The sequence below is a fragment of the Spermophilus citellus genome (genome assembly GCF_964194105.1).
Source record: "Spermophilus citellus genome assembly, chromosome: 6".
NCBI lineage: Eukaryota > Metazoa > Chordata > Mammalia > Rodentia > Sciuridae > Spermophilus > Spermophilus citellus.
In genome coordinates this window covers 74,882,775-74,904,331 of record NC_138187.1, presented here as the reverse complement: position 1 = coordinate 74,904,331, position 21,557 = coordinate 74,882,775, and the positions used below count along the sequence as shown (strand labels likewise).

Sequence of the window (21,557 nt, the reverse complement as noted above, 5' to 3'; positions counted from 1 at the left end):
ACAGAGTGTCACTGAGTTGCTTAGCACCTTGCTTTTGCTGAGGCTGGCTTTGAACTCTAGATCCTCCTGCCTCAGTCTCCTGAGCCACTGAGATTACAAGTGTGTTCCACCATGCCAAGCTAACAAATTGTTTTGACAAGTCAATATCAAAAAGAAATAATACAGGAAGGAACAGTTCCTTTTCCTGCTCTACAAACTCCTAAACTGGATCAGTTTTATAGTTCTACCTTTTCTACAATCGATGCCCAGATTTCTACCTATCACCAAAAAACAACAACAACAACAAAAAAAAACCCATAATCTTTATTGGTGGCAGAACATGCTCCTGTTTCACTCCTTACTGTAAAGGCCTGGCTCATCCACTCCTCTCTCTGGCCCTGGCCCACTTCACTCCCACCCTGTAGCGATCGCTCCAGAGCTTCCACATTCTGTTAGTCTCTCCCTATCACTCATCTCCACTGTTCTCAGCAGAAAATGTGCTTCCTGTTTCGCAAAAAAAAAAAAAAAAAAAAAAAAAAAAATAGGGCATCATTAATTGTAATTTCCCCCGATTGCTTTCTTTTCATTCTTCCTTGTTACTTTCATGATTGTAAACCCCTTGGAGAGTTTTAAAAATTCCTAGTGCCTGGCTTTCATTCCAAGATGCAAATATCTGAGGATGCACCTTGGTGTCAAAACATTTTAAAGCTCCATAGTTGATTCTAATATATAGCCGAGGATGAAAAATACTGCCCTGCCCTTAATTAAAGATTAAAAAATCAGAATCATTCAATGATATTTCTTTTTGAAAATCTGTACATGCCTAATTTCTATCCCCAATGGTTCAGATTTAGTTGATATGAATGGTTATACTTTGCATTTATGTTTGTAAAGCACTCTGTTGTTTGTTTGTTTGTTTGAAACATTGTAGCTATTGGAAAAAATGGATAAAAATTAGCCAGATGCAGTGGCACACACCTGTAATCCCAGCAGCTCAGGAGGCTGAGGCAGGAGGATCCCAAGTTCAAAGCCGGCCTCAGCAAAAGCAAGGCGCTAAACAACTCAGTGAGACCCTGTCTCTAAATAAAATACAAAATAGGGTTGGAGATGTGGCTCAGTGGCTAAGTGGCCCTGAGTTCAATTCCTGATACTAAAAAGAAATAAGATAGAGGCATAAATCAAAAAACTTTGCCAGATCACGTAAGTTAATATATTGATTATTGTTATGGTTTGGATGTGAGTTGTCTCCCAAAAACTCAGATATGAGACAATGCAAGAAAGTTCAGAGGAGAAATGATTGGGATGTGAGAGTCTTAACCCAATCAGTGAATTAATCCCCTGATAGGAATTAGCTGGTAACTGAAGTGGTAAATTGTGGCTGGAGGAGGTGGGAATTGGGCACATGACTTTGGGGTATATATTTGTATCTGGCAAATGGAGCCTCTCTCTTTGCTTTTTGATCATCATGTGAGCTGCTTTCCTCCACCACACTCTTCCACCATGATGCTCTGACTAACCTTGATCCCCGAGGAATGGAGTTTGCTGTGTATGGATTGAGATCTCTGAAACTATGAGCCCTTCAATAAACTTTTCCTCCCCTAAAATTGTGCTGGTTGGATCTTTCGGTCACAGTGATGAAAAAGCTGACCAAAACAATTAACATGTTTAATTTATTAGCTATTTATGCATTAACCAATCTGCACCCTACAGAGAATTCAACTTTTCTTCATTAAACATTTAAATATAACTTTTTGAAAAAAAAATAACTGACAAATAATTTACACTTTCAGTAAAAATAATAAAAAAGACTTTTAAAGCATAATACCAAAGACTGAACCAATAAAGAATGATAGCTTAAACTATGCCAACAGTAAAAATCTTGAAATCAAAAACATCATAGTAGGGCTGGGGATATAGCTCAGTTGGTAGAGTGCTTGCCTTACATGCACAAGGCCCTGGGTTCAATACCCAGCACCACAAAAAATAAAAATAAAAAAATCATAGTAAAACCAAAAGGCAAATAATAACTCTTAAATATATGCTACATATATGACAGACAAAACTTAACTTCCTTAACATTTATAGAACTCATGAATCCTTGGTTCAAAAAAATGGATATACCATCAGAAAAACAGATCAAGGAAATAAATACATTATTTTTCTTTAAATTTAAATTGCAAAAAAAAACCTATGAGAAAATGTCAAACATGTCTCCTACTTTATAAAAGCAAACTATGAAGGTAATAAGATACTATTTGCCTGTGAAATTGGCAAAGATAAAATGGAATAAGTTACAAGGTTGAATAGAAGCAGGTGTTTCCTTACACTGCCATTTAGAAGGTAAATTAGAACTTTTTTTTAGAGAAAGCAATTTGATTACTGACATAAAAAAGCCTTAAAATCTTATGTGGTCGCTGAGCCAGAAATTGTGCATCTAAGCATTTCTCCTCTAGAAAGAATCATCTGTGCTACTGAGGTCCCTGTAGCACTTGGCTCAAGTCTTTGGGTATTAAAGAGACTGCACAGAAGGAACTGGACGAAGGCCCCTGTGAGCAGATTTATTTGAAAACTTTACCCTGCCAACACCATACCTGGCACCTCTCACTGATGTGACAGTGGAAACCACCTCCTTTGCAAGTGCTGAGGTTTTCCACTCAAATAGCCTGTTGACTTCATCTCCAGCAAGTCACTTCTGACTCGGCAGTGAGCTCTAATGTAGCCAAATCACTCTTACTACACCGTACTGTTTGTACAATCCCCTTAGGGGCCCCTTCTATATTTCTCCACATGTGCAGCCAGTCCATAATAGTCACTTTCTTCGGGCAGCATTGTTGCCAAGAAGTCTGGGCATGAGCAGATGCTCCAGGTCTTCTGAGGACACTCTGCAGTCATCATCCTGATATCATTCGGCTCTGATCCAGTAGCAGTTAACTCTCTCCATCCCCAGCTTCTTTTTGGCCAGTTACCTCACTGAGTGGTTTCTGTCTCCCAGACACATCACAGGGTCCCTTTAAACACAGCCAACCTATGCCTTACAATACATGAATGTGCTCTACCATGACTTGTTTCTCCTCCCGAACTCAAACACACATGGCCTTACTCATTCTAACCATACCTTGTCCTTTGGCAGTGGCAGTGCTTATAACAGTAAAACCAGAACAAATCTAAGTGTCCAACAACAGAGGATTAGCTAAATATATCATGGTTCGCTAACATGATGGAATACTATTTGACCAATAAAAATGAGGCAGGGGATGATTATGTAATCACAAGAATAACAGCTACCTACATATTGTAAAGGGGAAAAAAGTTACAAAATCCATTAACTGAACACTATACAATAAGATGTTGTTAATTATAAATCTCCAGATTATGGGATTATGTTCCCCTTTTTATTTCTATGAAAATGGATATGCATCCTTTTGAAAAAATACAACACTAAAATTAAGACAATTTGAAATGGCATATTAAAAAACGTATATGCTTTTCATAAATGTTGTGTCTCAGAAGTTGTAGAGTCCACCATGATGGGCCTACTTTACCAGCAAAGCTGAATTTGCCCGGAGCACTGTGCAAAGTCACAATTCCCAGAGAATTAGACCTAGAGAGGTAAAGAGTTGGCCACTACCCTAAAAATGAGTACTGCCAGCAGTTCTAAATGAAGGCCTTAGAGTATTGGTTTTAAAATATTTAGCATTTGTATTTCAGGTGAAATCTTACTTATCATTCCTAATCTGGTTGAAGTAGAAATTGGATCCTCTAAACTCCCCAATTCAATCTCTCCCACTTCCACTCTTACCTTCTACCCAGGTTTTCATACCAGCTCCTGAAAGCAGCCTCATAGGTTTCCAAATGACAACTTGATAAGAAAGTAGCAATTGATTTTAAGAAAGTCATTTCCACTGTGGCAACAGTTTTGTTGATTCAGGGTGTGAAATCCAGCTGAAGTTATCTGTACTTCCCAAACACATCCTTTCACCTGTATGCACACCTGCGTTCCTTGAGGTGTAACCTTCCTCTGACGTCAAAAACTTTCTTCACCATGTTCACCTACAACTCCTACAAACCCCAGATCCCTACTTTTGTCCTTTCTGACCTCTAACACTGTAGAGAAAAATTAAGCTTGTCTTCCCCAATAGCCCCATAGTAGTTTAACTATATCTTCTCATACTATTTTGTAACATGGTGTCCAAGCTGGGCTATGAATACTATTTAAATAAGTCCCATAGGTAGGATTGAAAACTCCTAGCCATGGACACACCTTCATGATGGGTCTGTTTGTATCTGCTGGTTTATAGGGGGGTGGAGGAATCTAGGTAGTGGCAGGGGAGAAGAATCAAATAATGACCATGATTACAGGTTCAGACAATATAAGGAATCCTCATGTAAGGAGAAAGTGTGAGTCCCCCATGGGGGGAAAACACCTCAAAAAAAGGAGTCTGGCTCAATAGGTTCTGCTATGGGGAGGAGGACAGCAACAGTTCCCAGTGGAGAAGAAGGGCCATTACTTGAAATTGACAGGCAAACTGTTGATAACATGTACATTCTGGGGATAAAAGACTGTTTCCAAACAAAAGAAGTCTCTAAACATTTCCAGAAAAAAATAGAATTCAGTGGATTGAAGTCAATATTCCAACTGGCAGCTGTAATCAGTCTACTTAAAACACCACAGGGCATTTGTTATATCCCAAAGACAACCACAGGACTAACCATGTTTAGGGCAAGGACCAGCAGGCATGGTGGGAAGCAGCACACGGGACTCTCTGTGCCCCAGAGGGGCAGCTAATAGTAAAGCAGGAGCAACTGGACGTCCAATAGTCTGAACCAACACATGAGAACAGAAGAGACCCACCACGGATCTGATTTTAAATTAGGAACAGGAACAAGATGGGAGTGGAAGAGGAGATGCAGGTCCTGTCTTTAAAAGGTTGGAATTCAGCTCACAAACTTGAGATGGATACATTTGTATCCACAGACCAGTAAGTGGGGGATAGTCAAACTATACATTCTATTCTTGTCATTTTTTATATCACTGGGGATTGATATTATTCGGCCCTATGTGTGTCTGTAATGCTATCACAGACACGAAAGGATGAGTTCAGAAACTGTGACATGGTAATCAATTGATATGGAGGTATTTCCAATGGTAACATTGGTGTTTTCAATGGGAAACTTTCTATTCCAAGTTAACAGGAAGGATTCCATGGTTCTGCATATTTCATACATAAAATAATGTAAAGAATAATTTTATTTAAGATTTGGAAAAGGAAAAGATACACAAAGATCAAAATTTTGTAGTTTGAATTAAGTTGGTAAGGAGGATATAAATGTTCATAAATCCAAGCACTTTAGTCCACCTTAGTTTCATATAGTATAAAGTCAAGACTGTTACAAACTAATTGATATGTATTTATTTCAAATTATCTGAACAGAGCACAGAATGTATTTACTTTTCCCAAATTGTCTAAACCTTATTCACCATCCATTCCCACCCCATTTCTTTGATTCTGAAGTCCTACATGGAATAATACTATATTTAGAGTATACTTGCTTAGGTTCCAATCTATGTATTAAGTTTTATATCTTTTTTTTTTGTTGTTGTTGGATCATTTTATTTCTAATTCTGCTCTCTCAAAATCCAATATACACAGGTTTGCCATGGTGATTATTCCAAATGCATTGTGATTATGAGATACTGATTATGCATGATATGGTTTAGCTTTCAGTTGCAAAAATTAGCCCTGTTTTTAACTATAAAATCTTACTTATGTTTAAAAAATACTATAAAGTGGACTTTATAAACAATAGTAAAAAACAATAGATAAATATATATTTTCAGCTGCTCATAAAACTTTTTCCCAAGTACAATATATTTTAGGCCACAAGGCCAATCCAAACAAATACAAAATTATTGAAATAATCCCTTATATCTTTTTGTTGTTGTTGTTTGGAGTTCAATCTCTGGTACCCACTCAGATTTATATCTTAATGTTTTTAATTATTAAGTTAAGCCTCAGGGGATAAATGGCAATACCCCATGAATTAAAAATTCACATAATTTATTATAGAAACATGCATGTTAAAATGTGTAGGAGACTGAGTTAAAAATTTGCATCAAAATTGTATGTATGTACCCTTAATATTTACAAAGGTATTTGTTAAAATGTTTTTTTTTTTTTGTGGAACCATTAAACCATATATTAATTAACCCTTCTACATTTGGGCAGAAAAGAGCTCAAAAAGGAGCATCTTAAAATAAGAATCAGTTGTACAAGATGTTCTGGAGTCTTCTCCAAGACCCACTTCTTTGAAATCCTTTATTTTGATTTCCACAGTCATCCTTACTGCTGGATACAGAGAAAAAAAATCCCCTTTAAAACTCCAACTCCTCACTAACTGAAATAAGATGCCATTAATTTATTCTCCTCACCAAAAATGTGCATTTTTAAAAAGAGAATCTTCACTTAACAGAAAACACAGTCATCACAGTCTGCTTTCAAAATAGATTTGTGGTTTTAAAGAGTCAAGAGATGAATTAAAGGATTTATATATTCCCAAATCTCTTCAGTTTAAGACAGATACACTTGGCTCTGGAGAAGAGGTGTAATTGGGAGTGCTTTTTCCTCAATGGGGGAGGGAAAGGCTCAGTGCCATCTTACTTCCTTGTCACCTGTGTCATTTTAAGTATAACAGCCCATCATCTCCCACCTAAGAACAAAGTGCAAAATGAGAGGCTCAGAATTCCTGATGGCCTCCAATTCAGTTTTGCTTTCATTTTGTGATTCAAGAAAGACTGAAAGGGTGATTGGTGGTGCCCAACCCATAAATGATTGACTGGCTCTCATAGTTACCCTGTCACTCTGAAGCATGCTTCTATAGCTCATTCTATCCACCCCATCAGGAAGTGATCTTACAATATGTGCCCATTTCAAATGTATAGCATGACAAAACCTCAGCCAAGCAATAAAATATTATACAAACTATGACATGAAATTAAATGTAAGCTAAAGGAATTTATGACTGAATAAACAACTGAATCACTCTGGAGGAATATGATGTATTTTGGTTTTATTAGTGCGATCTTTGATTTTTGTATAATCCACAACTAAAAACACATAATTCTTTAAGACACAACTGTAATGGTCATAATAATTCCCATAGCAAAGGTATCTGAACTACTTTTTAATTCATCTAAACTTAAAGATTTAAGACAGTTCCTAGAAAAAAAAATATATAAATCTTCAAGAACTAGATAATTTCCTTGTTAGGATAACCACTAAAGTTTTTAGCATTAAATATTTGGCAAATTTATTTATTTATCAGTACTACCAAAATTCGAACAAGAAATAACTGACTATCAAAGGAGGTTTAAAATTGGTTATGTTCAGATATCTTCATTTTCAATCTTTTATCAGTAATGTTAACCCCAAGAAATGGTATCATTGAACCTACCATCAAAAAACAGAGTAGCAGAAAGATAAAAGATATATCAAACTTTTAAAAATATTTATATTCAGGAGAATACTTACTCTCTTCACTTCCTCTGAGGGGATATATCCTGATTTTTTCAATTATATCAACCAAGATCAAGGATAACAGAACCAGGGACACTGGGAGATCAGGTAAGGCATCAGGCAATAAATCTGCAGAGCCATTGATGTTCTTTTGAACCTGTTTTTAGAAAATCAATTAGACTCATTCAATGATTGTGCTTTTTTTTTGGTTGTAGATAAACACAATATCTTTTTTTGATTTATTTATTTTTATGTGGTGCTGAGGATTGGAGTGCCTCACACATGCTACGCAAGTGCTGTACCATTGAGCCACAACCCCAGCCCCGATTGTGCTTTCTTTATTCAAAATTCTTTTAATACTCTGCTAACAGTGCTAAGTTAATTATAAACACATTTTATGAAAAACTTAAAGTTTGGTTGTAAGCTTCTCGAGTTTTAAACTGCACAAGGTTTTTAACCATTTCCTAAGAGGGAATAAGGGTTCAAATAAATTGAAGAGTTTTTCATTGTAGATGAAGCTTAGTAAATGTGTGCAAAAATATAATAGCCAGTTCTCAGTTAGAGTGGAATGGGCAATCCTTCCAAATCCACTGCTAAACAGAGCTTATTGGCTTTTTAGATCTTCCAAGGAGGGAGAGCCCAGGTGAACCCAACTTGGCTTTCTTCCTTAATCTGCAGAGAAGGTACCTAGAAAAAGCCCTTAGCAAGCATCATATTAATGGTGAAATGTTGAAGGTTTTCCCTCTCGGATGCTACCATAACCATTTCTATACAGCATTGTACTGGAGGCCTTAGCCAGTGTAATAAGAGAAAAAAAATATACAGGTTAAGTACTGAAAATGAAGACAAACAGTATCATTATTTATAGACTAGATGATTATACATGGAGAAAATTCCTCAGAATGGATGAATTATTTCTAAATACCAATGACAAAGAGTTAAAAATGAGACTTTTGAGAAAAGGATATCATTCAATGCAAATTCAAATGCTGTTTGAATTTTTGTGGAAAATAACAAGCATTCTTAAAATTTGTGTGGAAATACAAAAGGAAAGAAATTCCAGAAGAAAAAGAAGATAGGACAATTTGCTCTTCTGGGTGTGCAGAACCATTGTAAAGCTATAAGAATGGAGACAGTGTGGTGTTTGTTAGCACAGGAATTAAATTAAATTAAAGCAGGCAATTAAATTATATTAAAGCAGGCAATGGGACAGAACAGACAGCCTAAAAATCCCAGGTTATGTGTATGTGCATCTTATATCAAAGCCAAGACTACAGAGAAATGTGGGAAGGATGGGCTTTTTACTAGATGGTGCTTAGTTCATTGGATGTTATTTGGAAAAAATAAAATAAAATTTGGCTCTCAAGTATACAACATATACAAAAATCAGTTCCAGATGAAGTGTCAGTCCAAATGAGAATGGAAAAGCAACACAGCCTCCGAAATGTAAGATGGTGGAATGTGTTTATGACTTTGAGATTCAGATTTACAATACAATAAAATCTTCTCAAATATGTGACCAGAAGCTTTTTTCATAAAGAAAATAAACTGATAAGTGGGTCTGTTTTTGAGTTAGGGACTTCTGTTTATCAAAAGATATCAGTAAGAGTATGAAGGGAAGTCAAGAGCACAAAACATAACCAACAAAGGCATTGTAATCTGAATGTGGAAAAGACACTTTCAAATCAACTCAAGTGTTGGTAAGCATGCATAGCAATAGGAATGCTCATTCTTTGTTAGTGGGTTCTGTACTGTAAAGATCTCTTTGGAAACTAGTTTGGCACTAGTTGTTGACAAACACTTGAATATCTTATGACTCATCAGTTCTACTTCTATGAATTTAACCTAATGAAATATGGCTCATGTGTACAAAAGACTTGTTTAGGATGTGCACAGTGGCATTATTTGTAATAGCCAAAACTGGAAACAACTGAAATGAATATCAAGATAGAACTGATAAATAACTTGAATTATTGGACTGGGCTTGTCTGTGATGCCCAGCACTATGTTGTGTTATTCATTCATTCATTTATTAATTGTAATATCTTTCTTTCTTTCTTTCTTTCTTTTTTTTTTTTTTTTTTTTTTTTTGGTACCGACAAAAGGACTCAGGAGCACATTCCCAGCCCTTTTTTGGTATTTTATTTAGAGACAGGGTCTCACTGAATTGCTTAGTACCTCACTGAGTTCTGAGGCTGGCTTTGAACTTGCAATCATCCTGCCTCAGCCTCCTGAGCCGCTAGGATTACAGGCATGTGCCATTGCATGTAGCCAACTGTAATAACTGCATGAAATGAAACAGTGAACAGCAACGAACTACAGCTACATTTAAAAAAATAGATGACTCGATTACTATGTATAATTATGACAATTATGATGCTCTAACAAAAAAATATATTTAAAAGAGAATGACTTTCACAATCACACTTTTGAATAAAAGAAGCCAGTCATGATTTATGTTATATATATAAGATCATATATATATATCACATGATAATATAGACAGAGATCATATGTTCATTTACATATAAAGGACATTTAATTTGATTTTCCATTAAAAATTAATTTTAAAAGAAGTAAACTTATGAGGTAGAAGTTACCTTTGGGGAGAAAGGAAAGGTCATCATTGAGAGGAGCATGGTTTGGAGTGGGCTCAGTTTTATTTCTTGACCTCAGTAGTATTTGAACCAGGGTTTGCTTTGTGTTACATCACTATGGTACATTTATGCTTTGTGAACATTTCTGTTTGTTACACCTCAGTGAAAATATAAGAAAAAGAGGAAAGAAAAATAGGTAACAGGGGGCGATAGATAGATCATAGAAATGAACCAAAAAGGGCCATCAAACTCCAGATATAACACCATTTTACGATAGTGGTTTTTCTTGGGAGGTTGTAAAGTGAATTTGTAAAGCTCTTGGAAATCTCCCAAGTTACTCTCTTCCTATTTCTCAACAACTTGAAAATTAGTAAGATTAGTGGAGCATTCCTCTTTGACCTTCTTGGATAATAAAAGGTTCACAGACTACAAGTAGTACCCACAATATTCCTACTTGTGGATGCCCATCTAAGTCCCTCTTGAAGCCATATTTAGTCAAAACATAATGTCAGTTTTAAGTAGACATCAGGTGCAAAGCATTTATCCAGGGATTTTTTTTTCTTTTTTATTTCCCCCAGGAATTGAGTCCAAGTTCACTTAACCACTAAGCCACATTCCCAGCCTTTTATATTTACTTTTTTTTTTTTAATTTTGAGGAAGGGTCTCACTGGGTTGCTTATAGCCCCGCTAAATTGCTGAGGCTGCCTTCAAACCTGAGATCCTCCTGAGTCACTGGGATTATAGGTGTGCCTCACTATGTCCAGCATGGATATCTTTAAGAAAGATCTTAAGTGTGTGAGAGGTTATTCATTTGGACCTTGTAATTTTCCATTTAGAACAGAATTAAATGTTAAATGTTAAACTTCAACATAACAATTATCTCATTCCTTAAAATAAATATATTTTAATTTGAAAGAAAACTAGATTACATAGCTTTACACAATTTTTGTGGGGGGTATGCTGCTCAATCAAATTCCAATAACAGGAAACTTTTTAAATTTCAAAACCTTGCAGCAGAAGAAATCAAAATTCCATACCTCAGTCACTGCTATAGAAAAGCTGAAGCTGGGAAGGGTGGTGAGTACTACACACATCATCAGAACGGGTCTCCTAGCAAAGGAGAAAAAAAATAAGCAAAGCAATAATGTACCAGATCGACAGTTCCTGTTACATTTTGCTAATTTTGCAGTTCCTGTTCCATTCATCTATAGTTTTTCTAAGAAGCTAACTGCTTCCCTATTTCCATTTCCCAAATGTTTGAGGATGGCAAAAAGGAACATGTGCAAAAAACAGAATTGTTTTCTCCAGCAAAGGGGAGACGGATTTCCAGATAATCTGAATAACTAACAAACCACAGAATCTTGAAAGCATCAAAGTACCCATCCAATGACATTTAACATTTCCGTAATTTATTACTTCAAAACCTACCCAAGAGGACAAGCCAGCTCTGGTGACCAACTAAGAAAAAAAAAAAACAGCACTAATTCTCAAGCAATACTGTACCCCACGTTGTAAAACTTATTTTTTAATTAAATTTAGGAATGACAAACTAATAGATAAAGATCATTTAAAGTAAAAACATTTGGACTTTTTTTTACTTTAACCAAAAAAAAAAAAAGTCACACATTTATAAAAATGACAAAATTTTCAAACTTCTTTTTGGATCACTTCTGAAAACTTACATAATAAATTAATCAAATAATCAAATGGTTATGGAGATATACTATAACTATAATATTATATCTTATGACAGAGAAAATTAAATGGTGTTTGGCTTCACTGATTTATGAGAAGACAATTCAAAAGTTTTTTATGATGAAATATTTACCTTCTCTTTTCTTAAAAACATTTTTATATTAATTACATTTATATAATATGTTTTGAACATTTTCAAATTGTTAATAATTTCTACTTGACTTTATCATGCATGCCCTGTCCTTGCCTCCTGGTAGATGTTGTAGGTGTAGACATAAGTTAGCAGGGTAGAATGTCCTCACTCTTAGCCAGACCCAGCAAAACATGGCTAACATCAGTTATGATGGGATTTGAAATTGGTAACTTTGCTTCTTTGTGTGAGTCCAGACCTGTGCTCCTGCAATACACAGCTCCCTAAGGGAGAAGTCAAGATGGTGGAGTACAGAGAAGAGAAATGCTAAGGCTACATTTGCAGTTGCTGCCTGGCTGGGAGTTCATGTGGCAGGAGTATTGTTCCTCGGTGACATGGGTCAAAGAGGGAATTCACTGAAATTCAATATCAGACAGAGAATCTTAGGACTCTTAAATTTGGGTGCATTGAACAAAAGGGGGAAAAAGGAGTAAATTGGGGCCAAGCTAATTGTTGCAGTGGCAGCAGCACCGGTTCACCACAGAGGGGAGAAATAAAACAAGCACAGGCAGAAAAACAATGGACAAATTTGGTATGGAAAATCCTGTGGGACAGAAAAGCAGTCTGAACTTAAATGAACTGGAGGTTGTACCATGAGCTAGTGTTTGACAAGTGTTTCTCAACTGGTAAGTGGAGAGTTGAAGCAAGAGCCACAGGTTGCAGCTTGGTGCTTTAGCAATCCTGGAGAGCACAGCAAATATACTGTTCTGGAAAGCACCTGCCATACATCTGAGAGTGTGCCTACCAGAACACAATTGAAACAGGCACACAGAAGATTTTACCTAGTGGGAATTAAGTCAGAGATAGGGAGAGGAGTGCAACTTGCTTTCCCTTGGAGTTTGGCAGCTCACATGATCAGCTTAAAAAAAAAAAAAGCCAGAAAACTGAACCGGTGGGCATGATTGCACTTGGGGACTAGACCTGGAAAGGCCATATTCATGGGTGGTGGTATGTGAAACTCAGAGGGTTGGCTCCCTTACCCCACCAATACTGTTCTGGGAATACTCCTGAGATACAGATGCTCAGTAGAAACTGTCATCTGCCCAACCCTAGGGGTGTGTTAATGTAATCTCTCCAGAGCAGATACCACCCAAAATAGTCCTAAAGGCCTGTCAGAGCTAAGTCCCAGCTTCTGAAACTTCCCATTTAGAATTGTGCAGCAGCCCCACCCTGGGAGTATATCAATCTGGTCTGTCCTGATAAATGTCCAGTCCAGGGTACTTCCCATTCTATCCTGCCTTATACTGGTGAGAAAAGAAACTGAATGCTATTTCAACCAGCTTCAGCTTTAAGCCACTCCAGCTGGTAGCTTGGGGTTCAACACAAAAAGAATAAGTGTTTAACAACTCCCAGCCTTTGCTTTCTCTATGGGTACATAGTCCAAGAATAAAGTACAAGAGGACACAGGCAGTGAACATCCATTCAAAGTTTTTTATTGAAAATTTTTTCCATCTCAGTGGAGATAATTCTTTTGCATTAAGTATCCCCTCCACCCTGCCTTTTAAAATTCTTTTTAGTGTTCTTGCTGTGCTAATTGGTTCCTAGTTATTTATGCATATACATACTGTCTCTTTTTTATTATTCTTAGCATTTTCCATGATTGTTGTTTTTCTTTATCTTGTTTTTTGAGGGCTGGGGTGGGAGAGGGTTGTTCATTTATTTTGGCTTTTTTTGTTTTTGTTTGTTTCTCTTGTTGTCTCTCTCTTTTCTTCCCCTTCTAATAGCCAAACTCTCTTGTTCTTACTTTCATGCTGTCTTTACTTGCTTTACTTCTTTTCTTTTTCTCCTTTTTCTTTATAGCTACCGCTTGCTACATCTCTTCTGCTTTCTTTCTCTTCACATTTGAATACTCTAAACCGTCTTGTACCTTCCTATCACATTTTCTTTTTCTCTTAATGAATTATATTTTTGCCATCTTTTATTTGGTTTATAAAATTGCTGCCCCCAGTTCATGGTAGATGGTATAGCTGACACTAGTTGCTTACCATAATGCTACATCTAGTTCATAGTTATGTTTTATTTTTGCTGTTGACAATTGTTGACCTCACTATTCCTGTTCCATTGAGAATGAGGAAAAGCTGAAAGCATTTCCTGTAAAATCAGGAACAAGACAAGGCTGTTTCCTCTCATCACTCCTCTTCAATATAATACTAGAAATTCTAGCCAGAGAAATTGGGCAAGAGAAAAAACAAAAGGAGTAAAAATGGAAAAGGAAAAAGTCAAATTATCACTGTTAGTAGATGATATGATCCTATCCTTAGACGATGGGAAAACTTCCATCAGAACATAGCTAGAACTAATAATAAACTCAGCAAAGTAGGGTTATAAAATCCACAAACCAAAATCAGTTGCTTTCCTGTGTACTAATAATAAATCTAGTCATAAAAAATCAGGAAAAACCATCCCATTCACAATAGTTTTATTAATCTAACTAAAGGTGAAAGACCTCTACAATGAAAGTTATAGATCACTGAAGAAAGACATTGACAAAAACAAGATAGAAATACCTCCCATGGAGAAAGGCACACTCATACATTGCTGGTGGAACTGCAAATTGGTGCAGCTAATATGGAAAGCAGTGTGGAGAGTCCTTGGAAAACTGGGAATGGAACCACCATTTGAACCACTTATCCCACTCCATGGTTTATACCCAAAGAACTGAAAAACCACATACTATAGTAACACAACTACATCAATGCTTATAGCAGCACAATTTACAATTTATAATAGCTAAACTGTGGAATCAACCTAGATGCCCTTCAGTAGATGAATGGATAAAGAAAATGTAGTATATATACACAATGGAATATTATTCAGCATTAAAAGAGAATAAAATCATGGCATTTGTAGGTAAATGGATGGAGTTGGAGGATATTATGCTAAGTGAAGTAAGCCAATCCCCAAAAAACAAATGCTGAATGTTTTCTCTAATATAAGGATACTTATCCATACTGGGGATGGGGGTGGGGAGCATGTGAGGAATGGAGGAAATTTAGATAGGGCAAAGTGGAGGGAGGGGAAGGGAGTGGGCATGGGGATAGGAAAGACGGTGGGATGAGATGGACATCATTACCCCAAGTACATGTATGAAGACACGAATGGTGTGACTCTACTATGTGTACAACCAGAGACATGAAAAATTGTGCTCTGAATGGGTACAATAAATTGAAATGCATTCTGATATCATATATAACAAATTAGAATAAATAAATAATTTTTAAAAATGCCTTTAGGAACTAGAAAAAAAGAAAGTCATATAAATAAAAACATACAGCATGTAGTCAAAAAGAAAAAAAAGAAAGAAAGAAAAGAAATACCTCCCATGTTCATAGGAAGGCAGAGTTAATATTAAAATGGCCATATTCCCAAAAGCATACACATAGTCAATGCAATTCCCATCAAAATACAAATTACATTCTTCACAGAACAACAACAACAACAAAAAAAAAAACCACAGTCCTAAAATTTATTTTAAAAACTAAAAGACCCAAAATAATCAAAGCAACTCTAAATGAAAAAAGCAATGCTGTAGGCATCACAATACCTGTTCTTCAAATTATGCTAGAGAGCTACAGTTACAAACACGGCATGGTGTTGGCATAAAAACTCATGCACAAATCAATGGAATAGAAGAGAAGACACAGAAATAAACTCAAACAGATACAGTCATCTGAACCTTGACAAAGTTGCCAAAAACATATACTGGAGAAAATTGTGCTAGGAAAACTGTGTATCTGTATGTAGAAGAATAAAACTAGAGCCCTATCACCTTGCACAAAAGTCAACTCCAAAATTGATCAAAGATCTACCAGTAGAGCACTTGCCTAGCATGTGTGAAGCAGTGGGTTCGACTCTCAGCACCACAAATAAATAAATGAATAAAATAAATGTCCTTCAATATAAAAAAATATTTTTAAAATGACCTAGTAATTTGACCAGAAATTATTCAATTCCTAGAATAAAATGTAGGATCAACACTACTTTATACAGGCACAGGCACTGATTTTCTCAGTAGAACTCCTAAAGCTCAGGAAATAATACCAAGAATAAATGGGATGGTATTAAATTCAAAAGCCTCTGCACAGCAAAGGAAATAGCAATGTGACCTACACGATGGATAAAAATCTTTGCTAGCTAGTCTTCTGACAGAAGATTAATATCCAGAATATATGAAGAATTCAAAAACTTTAACACCAAAAACGGAAAATTAAGAAATGCTCAAATGAACTAAACAGAAACTTCTCAAAAGAGGAAATACAAACAGTCAGGAAATGACTAAGTGAAAAAAATATTCAACATCTTTATAAATTTAGTAAATTCAAATCAAGTCAAAACTATTCTGAGATTTCATCTCACTGCAGTTAGAATGGCAGCCATCAAGAATACAAACAATAAAAATGCTGCAGAGGAAGTGGAGTAAAAGTAACGATTTTTCATTGGTGTGGGATTGTCAATTAGTACAACCACTATGGAAATCAGCATAGAGATTACTCAAGAGACCCTGCCATATCTCCTCAGTATTTATCCTAAAGAAGTAAAGTCATTATAGTATAGTGATAACTGCCATACCCATGTTTATAGCAGCACAGTTCAAACTATGGAGCCAGAATAAGTGTCCATCAATGTACGAACGGATAAAGCAAATGTTTTACATATACATAATGGAGTTTTATTCAGCCGTAAAGAAGAATGAACTTATATCATTTGCAGAAAAATGGATAGAACTTGAGAACATTATGTTAAGCACAAACAGGAAAAGTCAAGGGTCACGTGTTTTCTTTCATATGTGGAAGCTAGAGAAAAAAAAAGGAAAGAAAAAGGTTGGAGGGAATGTCTCATGAAAAATAAAGGGAGACCAATAGAGTAGAGGAAAGATCTACTCCCTCCCAAGGAGAAGGATGAGGAGAGAATAAGAGGAAATACTGGGGAATGATAATAACCAAATTATATTGTTATATCATGCACATAAACAAATATGCAAAAACAAATCCCACCAATATATATAATATTTATACCAATAAGAAATAAATCAGAAAAAAGGGTCCCTATGTAACCCTTGTTAAACCATGTACAGGGCCCTATTACTTTCAACTTGACCTTAGGAAGAGGAAAGTGCCCCATCAATTATTCCTGAGCCTCCTCTTTATCTAAATTATGTCCCTTGATTATCTCATCAATTTCCATGGCTTTAAATACCACCCACTTGCCCATGACAAATATATGGTTTCTCTTTTCCTGAGCTCGGAACTTGTAAACCTGTTTGACATCTCTGCCTGGATTTCAGAGGCAATTCAAACTTAGCCTGTCTGAAACAGAACACAAGTCCTCCCCCCTACCCGTTCCAATCCATCATCCAACCCTGTCTGATTTACTGCCAAAAGTCATCCTCTGCTACGTTCATCCACTATCATCCTTCATCTGAAATATTTCCTATCTTGCTTCCTGTTACCTAGTACTTCTCTTCTTGCCTGCCCACATTATGTCCATATTTTAAAATATAAAACACATCTTATCACTGCCCTGCTTAAAATATACAGTGCTGGGGGACAGGAAATGGGGAATTATTGTTTCATGGCCGTAGAGCTTCCATTTTGCAAGATGAAGACAGTTTTGTGGACGGATGGTGGCGATGGCACACAACAATGTCAGTTTTTAACACCAAGAAAGGAAAATTAAGAAATAGTCAAATGAACTAAACAGAAACTTCTCAAAAGAAGAAATACAGTCAGAAAATGACTAAATGAAAAAAAATATATTCAACACCTTTATCAGTTTAGTAAATTCAAATCAAGTCAAAACTATACTAAGATTTCATCTCACTGCAGTTAGAATGAAATGGCACTGAATAGTACACAAAAATGGGCAAGGTTCTAAGTTTTATATCATGTGTATTATATGACTACCTTGCTCAGAAATATATGATTCTTTTTTTTACCTAACTCATTAAGTCAACCTTACCTGTCTAAGACCACAATCTGATCTTATTCTCCAACACATAATAACATTCCCTGTCTATACTACATTTAAAAAGCTCATACTACATGCCAAGTACTGTAGAAAAGCATGCTACACACATCACCCAAATCCCACAATTCTCCTAGTGATGATGAAACTGATGTCAAAGGTTTAAATAATTTGCCCCAGTTTCAACAGCAGGAAGTGAAAGAAGAGTTCTAATCTAGGTCTTTTGGACTGCAAAATTCAATAGGTTAACCACTCTGAAGCACTATCCAGCTCTCTGTCTTCTCCTTTCTAAGCAAGTTGCTCTCTCCTACCCCTTAAAAATTTTTATGTAGTCCTCATAGTCATTCCTTTCCTCTGGAATATTCCCCTGCTTCTGTTTTGCCAAGTTTAGCTCAAATCTTGCCTGGTGAGACTTCTTCTGTCTCCTCTAAAGCACAGCACTCTTCTAATAAACCTAAATCCACACACCCTGTGTACAAGAAACCTGCTGGATGCAAGGCCCTGGTGGGTGCTAACAGTGGTGGGACTGAGGGTGAGGCAGAAAGAATGAGTTGAAAAAGAAGACACCTCCCCAACTGTCAGCATTAAGTTGTGATGACTCTATTCTCTGGACTAATAAAGGATTTGTAGAGGGAGGTCACATAAAATGCAGTAATTTATTGTACAGTGCTTTAAATCACCTTAATTTATCAGGTGTAATTGTGTAGTCTCCACAGTGGACTACAACATCCCTGATGAAGGATGCAATGCCAAAAGGAGTCAGATATTACCCTACAGTAGCCTGGGAATAGCACTAGCTAGAATGAAGAGTGTGTAGGAGGAGTCTGAACAAGTAAGCAGGTAGATGGTTTTGAAAGCCCGGCTAAGTCCTAGGATATAGTGAGGGCATCAGGTATGTATGTGGCTAGTACACATGATGTCAGCTTGTAGACAGGACTGCCACGCTGTCAGAGGCTACTCAGCAAACACTTACTTTAAAAGGGATTGAGTGAATGGGAAGTGGAAAGTGGAAAGAAATTCAAATAGGTAAATTTAGAGCTTTTTAAACAAACCCTTTGGGTGGACCAGTGGGTCACTATGAACATGAAGGATTTCATAGGGATTCTCCAGCTAAGATGTTTAGTGACGACTCCCCAAGGAGACCAAGAAGATATGTCATCCATCACAAAATCAAGTGGGACTGCTAGCTTCTCAGGTAGTCATAGGGTAGCCATTATTTTGTCGTAACACAGTGGAACATGTTGGTAGTGATATTGGTACAAACACATATGCTCAGCTGCCAGTCAACTGAAAGCATAGCAATACAATTATGTACCATATAAAACACTCCATGATGATAATAAACTACTGTTACTGGCTTTTGTATTTTCTATACTATACTTTTGTTGTTATTTTAGAGAGTACATTCCTACTTATTAAAAATGTTTCTGGGACATTTATGGTGGAAAGAGAAATGATGAGAAGATACCTAATGAGTACAGGGTACAGTTGGATAGAAGGAATAATTTTTTATGTTCTATAGAACAGTAGGATAACCAGGGTTGACAACGATTATCTTAATATTTCAAATGAGCTAGGAGAGAAGAATTTGGATATTTCCAACTGGAAGAAACAATAAATGTCTGAGGAGATAAAAATGCCAATGACCCTGAATTTATCATTACACAATATGTGTATGTTTTGAAATGTCACACTATATCCTGCATATATTATAATTACTATGTGTCAATTAAAATCAAAACATATTTTAAAAACAAAGAAAACAGTTTAAAATTAATTTTAAAGGTTTTCCATAAAAGAGTATGCCCTGTTATGCCAAAAGTAGCCTCATACATCTTATGGCTATTGATTGCATCAAGAAGCATGTTTCTCAGAACCTACCTATTGTTAAACATATATGATTGTACTGCCCCATCAACAAGCTCTAGGAGTAAATAAGGGGAAGAGGCAAGACCACCAGTTGATGAAGGTTGCCAGACCCTAGAATTAATCAACAAAATGCTTTTTATGTTTCCTTGAATGAAAACAATCAGGACAAATAGTCCAACATTGGATCTGAATACACAAAAATTTGGGAAACGATGCCAGAAAGTCAAATATATGGTGAACCCAGAAAGAAAGGTCCAATTGGGATAAAGTAGACAGTAATGGGGAATAGGAAGGTGATGCAAGAGAGAGGAGACAGAAGTTATGGGATATGGGGACATTGCATATGGCGGGGAGAGAAAAGAAAAAGTATACTCTTGTTGATTTATGGGATATGGTAGGAGAAAAGAAGAGAAAAACTACAGTCAAGTGTGACTACGTTATTGATACTGAGTGTGTGAGAAGGTGACAGATCCACAGGAGTGTTCTGGAAGGAAGTAACTATTAAGCACCAGTGTTTGGTTAATGGAATTTTACCAACGAATGATCTCTCAAGGTGCTAAAAAGAATAGGCTCTGCTTCTTGCAGATTAGCTAGTCTGGGCAGCAGTGCACAGCTGTTACTGATATGGTGTGTCTCTTCTGTGTGTGCTGCTACAAACAGCTAGGTGCTCCCGAGACCAGGCTTTGGACACACAGCAGTTTCATCTCAACTCTTCCTTGGCTGTTTGATTTTTTAACTCCTGTGCTTCAATTTCCTCATTTGTAAAAAAAAAAAAAAATGGGGACTATAGTTCTTAAATGGAAGGGTTAGGGATTTAACTAAAAAGAGTCTAAAGTGTTTAGAATTATGCTTAATACATAGAAAATGTTCAATAAATATGTGCTCTTATTTTACTATGAGTATACCTACTACCACACTATTACCACTACCCAACACACAGCAGCAAACTCTCCTCAAACATTAAGGATTCAAGCAAAGTAAATGTAACCTAAAATATAGGGGTCTTTGAAACTTGACACCATCCAGGATTCCTGACATGTTACAGTCTAAAGTAGTTGCACTCTGAAGGACCCAAGGGAATTCCTGAGATATAGCTCCAGAAAGTCTGGGAATCTCCATGAACCCTCCATTATCCTTCTCCCAAGGTGCTTTCTCAGTGGAGAGCTGCTCTAGTTTCAGGTTAGCCTTGTAGCTCACTAGTTTTGCATATTTATTGGTATTCCAGGAAAAGACTCCCTCGTTTATTGCAATATGCACTTTGGTATTTGGAGATATATCTTTTCTTTATTCCTCCCAATATCTCCCTAGTCCATTATGAATTATTGCAGGCAACCCTAAAAAGGAATAATAGTTTTAAAAGAATGAGGAAGTGTTAATAAGTAAAGGAAAGAGCACTGCATTACAGTTCAGGTTCAATTGTTGATTTAGTGTATGTTGTGCTCTGTGAAATTGTTTCCTCCCTTATAAAATGGGAATTAGTCCAATTGGTCAACTTTACAACACTGTCATGCAGGTTAAGTGAGAAATTGAAACATAAAAGCAATGTGTAAATGCAAAATACTTGATAAGATATTAATTATATCACTATATTGGCACTCATTATTCTTAAAACATAGAGATAGAAAATATTCTCCAAATTCAAGGAATATCACTGATAGCATATAATTGTCTTCAGTTTATCATCACTTTTATTGTTTATCAGGATAACTCCAAGGGCTAAACAAAAACATGTTTAAATAACAACAATAA

General features: G+C 36.3%; 1 protein-coding gene across 1 annotated transcript in view; it reads right to left on the bottom strand.

Annotated features, from left to right (window-relative positions):
* TMEM236 (transmembrane protein 236) overlaps nucleotides 1-21,557 on the bottom strand; it is a gene marked incomplete at its 5' end in the record, with an annotated part of 47,890 nt that overhangs the window by 12,297 nt on the left and 14,036 nt on the right. Inside the window, 2 exons of the mRNA XM_081300522.1 lie at nucleotides 7,509-7,650; nucleotides 11,128-11,200. Of these exons, the coding sequence (XP_081156648.1) occupies nucleotides 7,509-7,650; nucleotides 11,128-11,200 (215 nt within the window). The remainder of the gene's footprint in view (nucleotides 1-7,508; nucleotides 7,651-11,127; nucleotides 11,201-21,557) is intronic.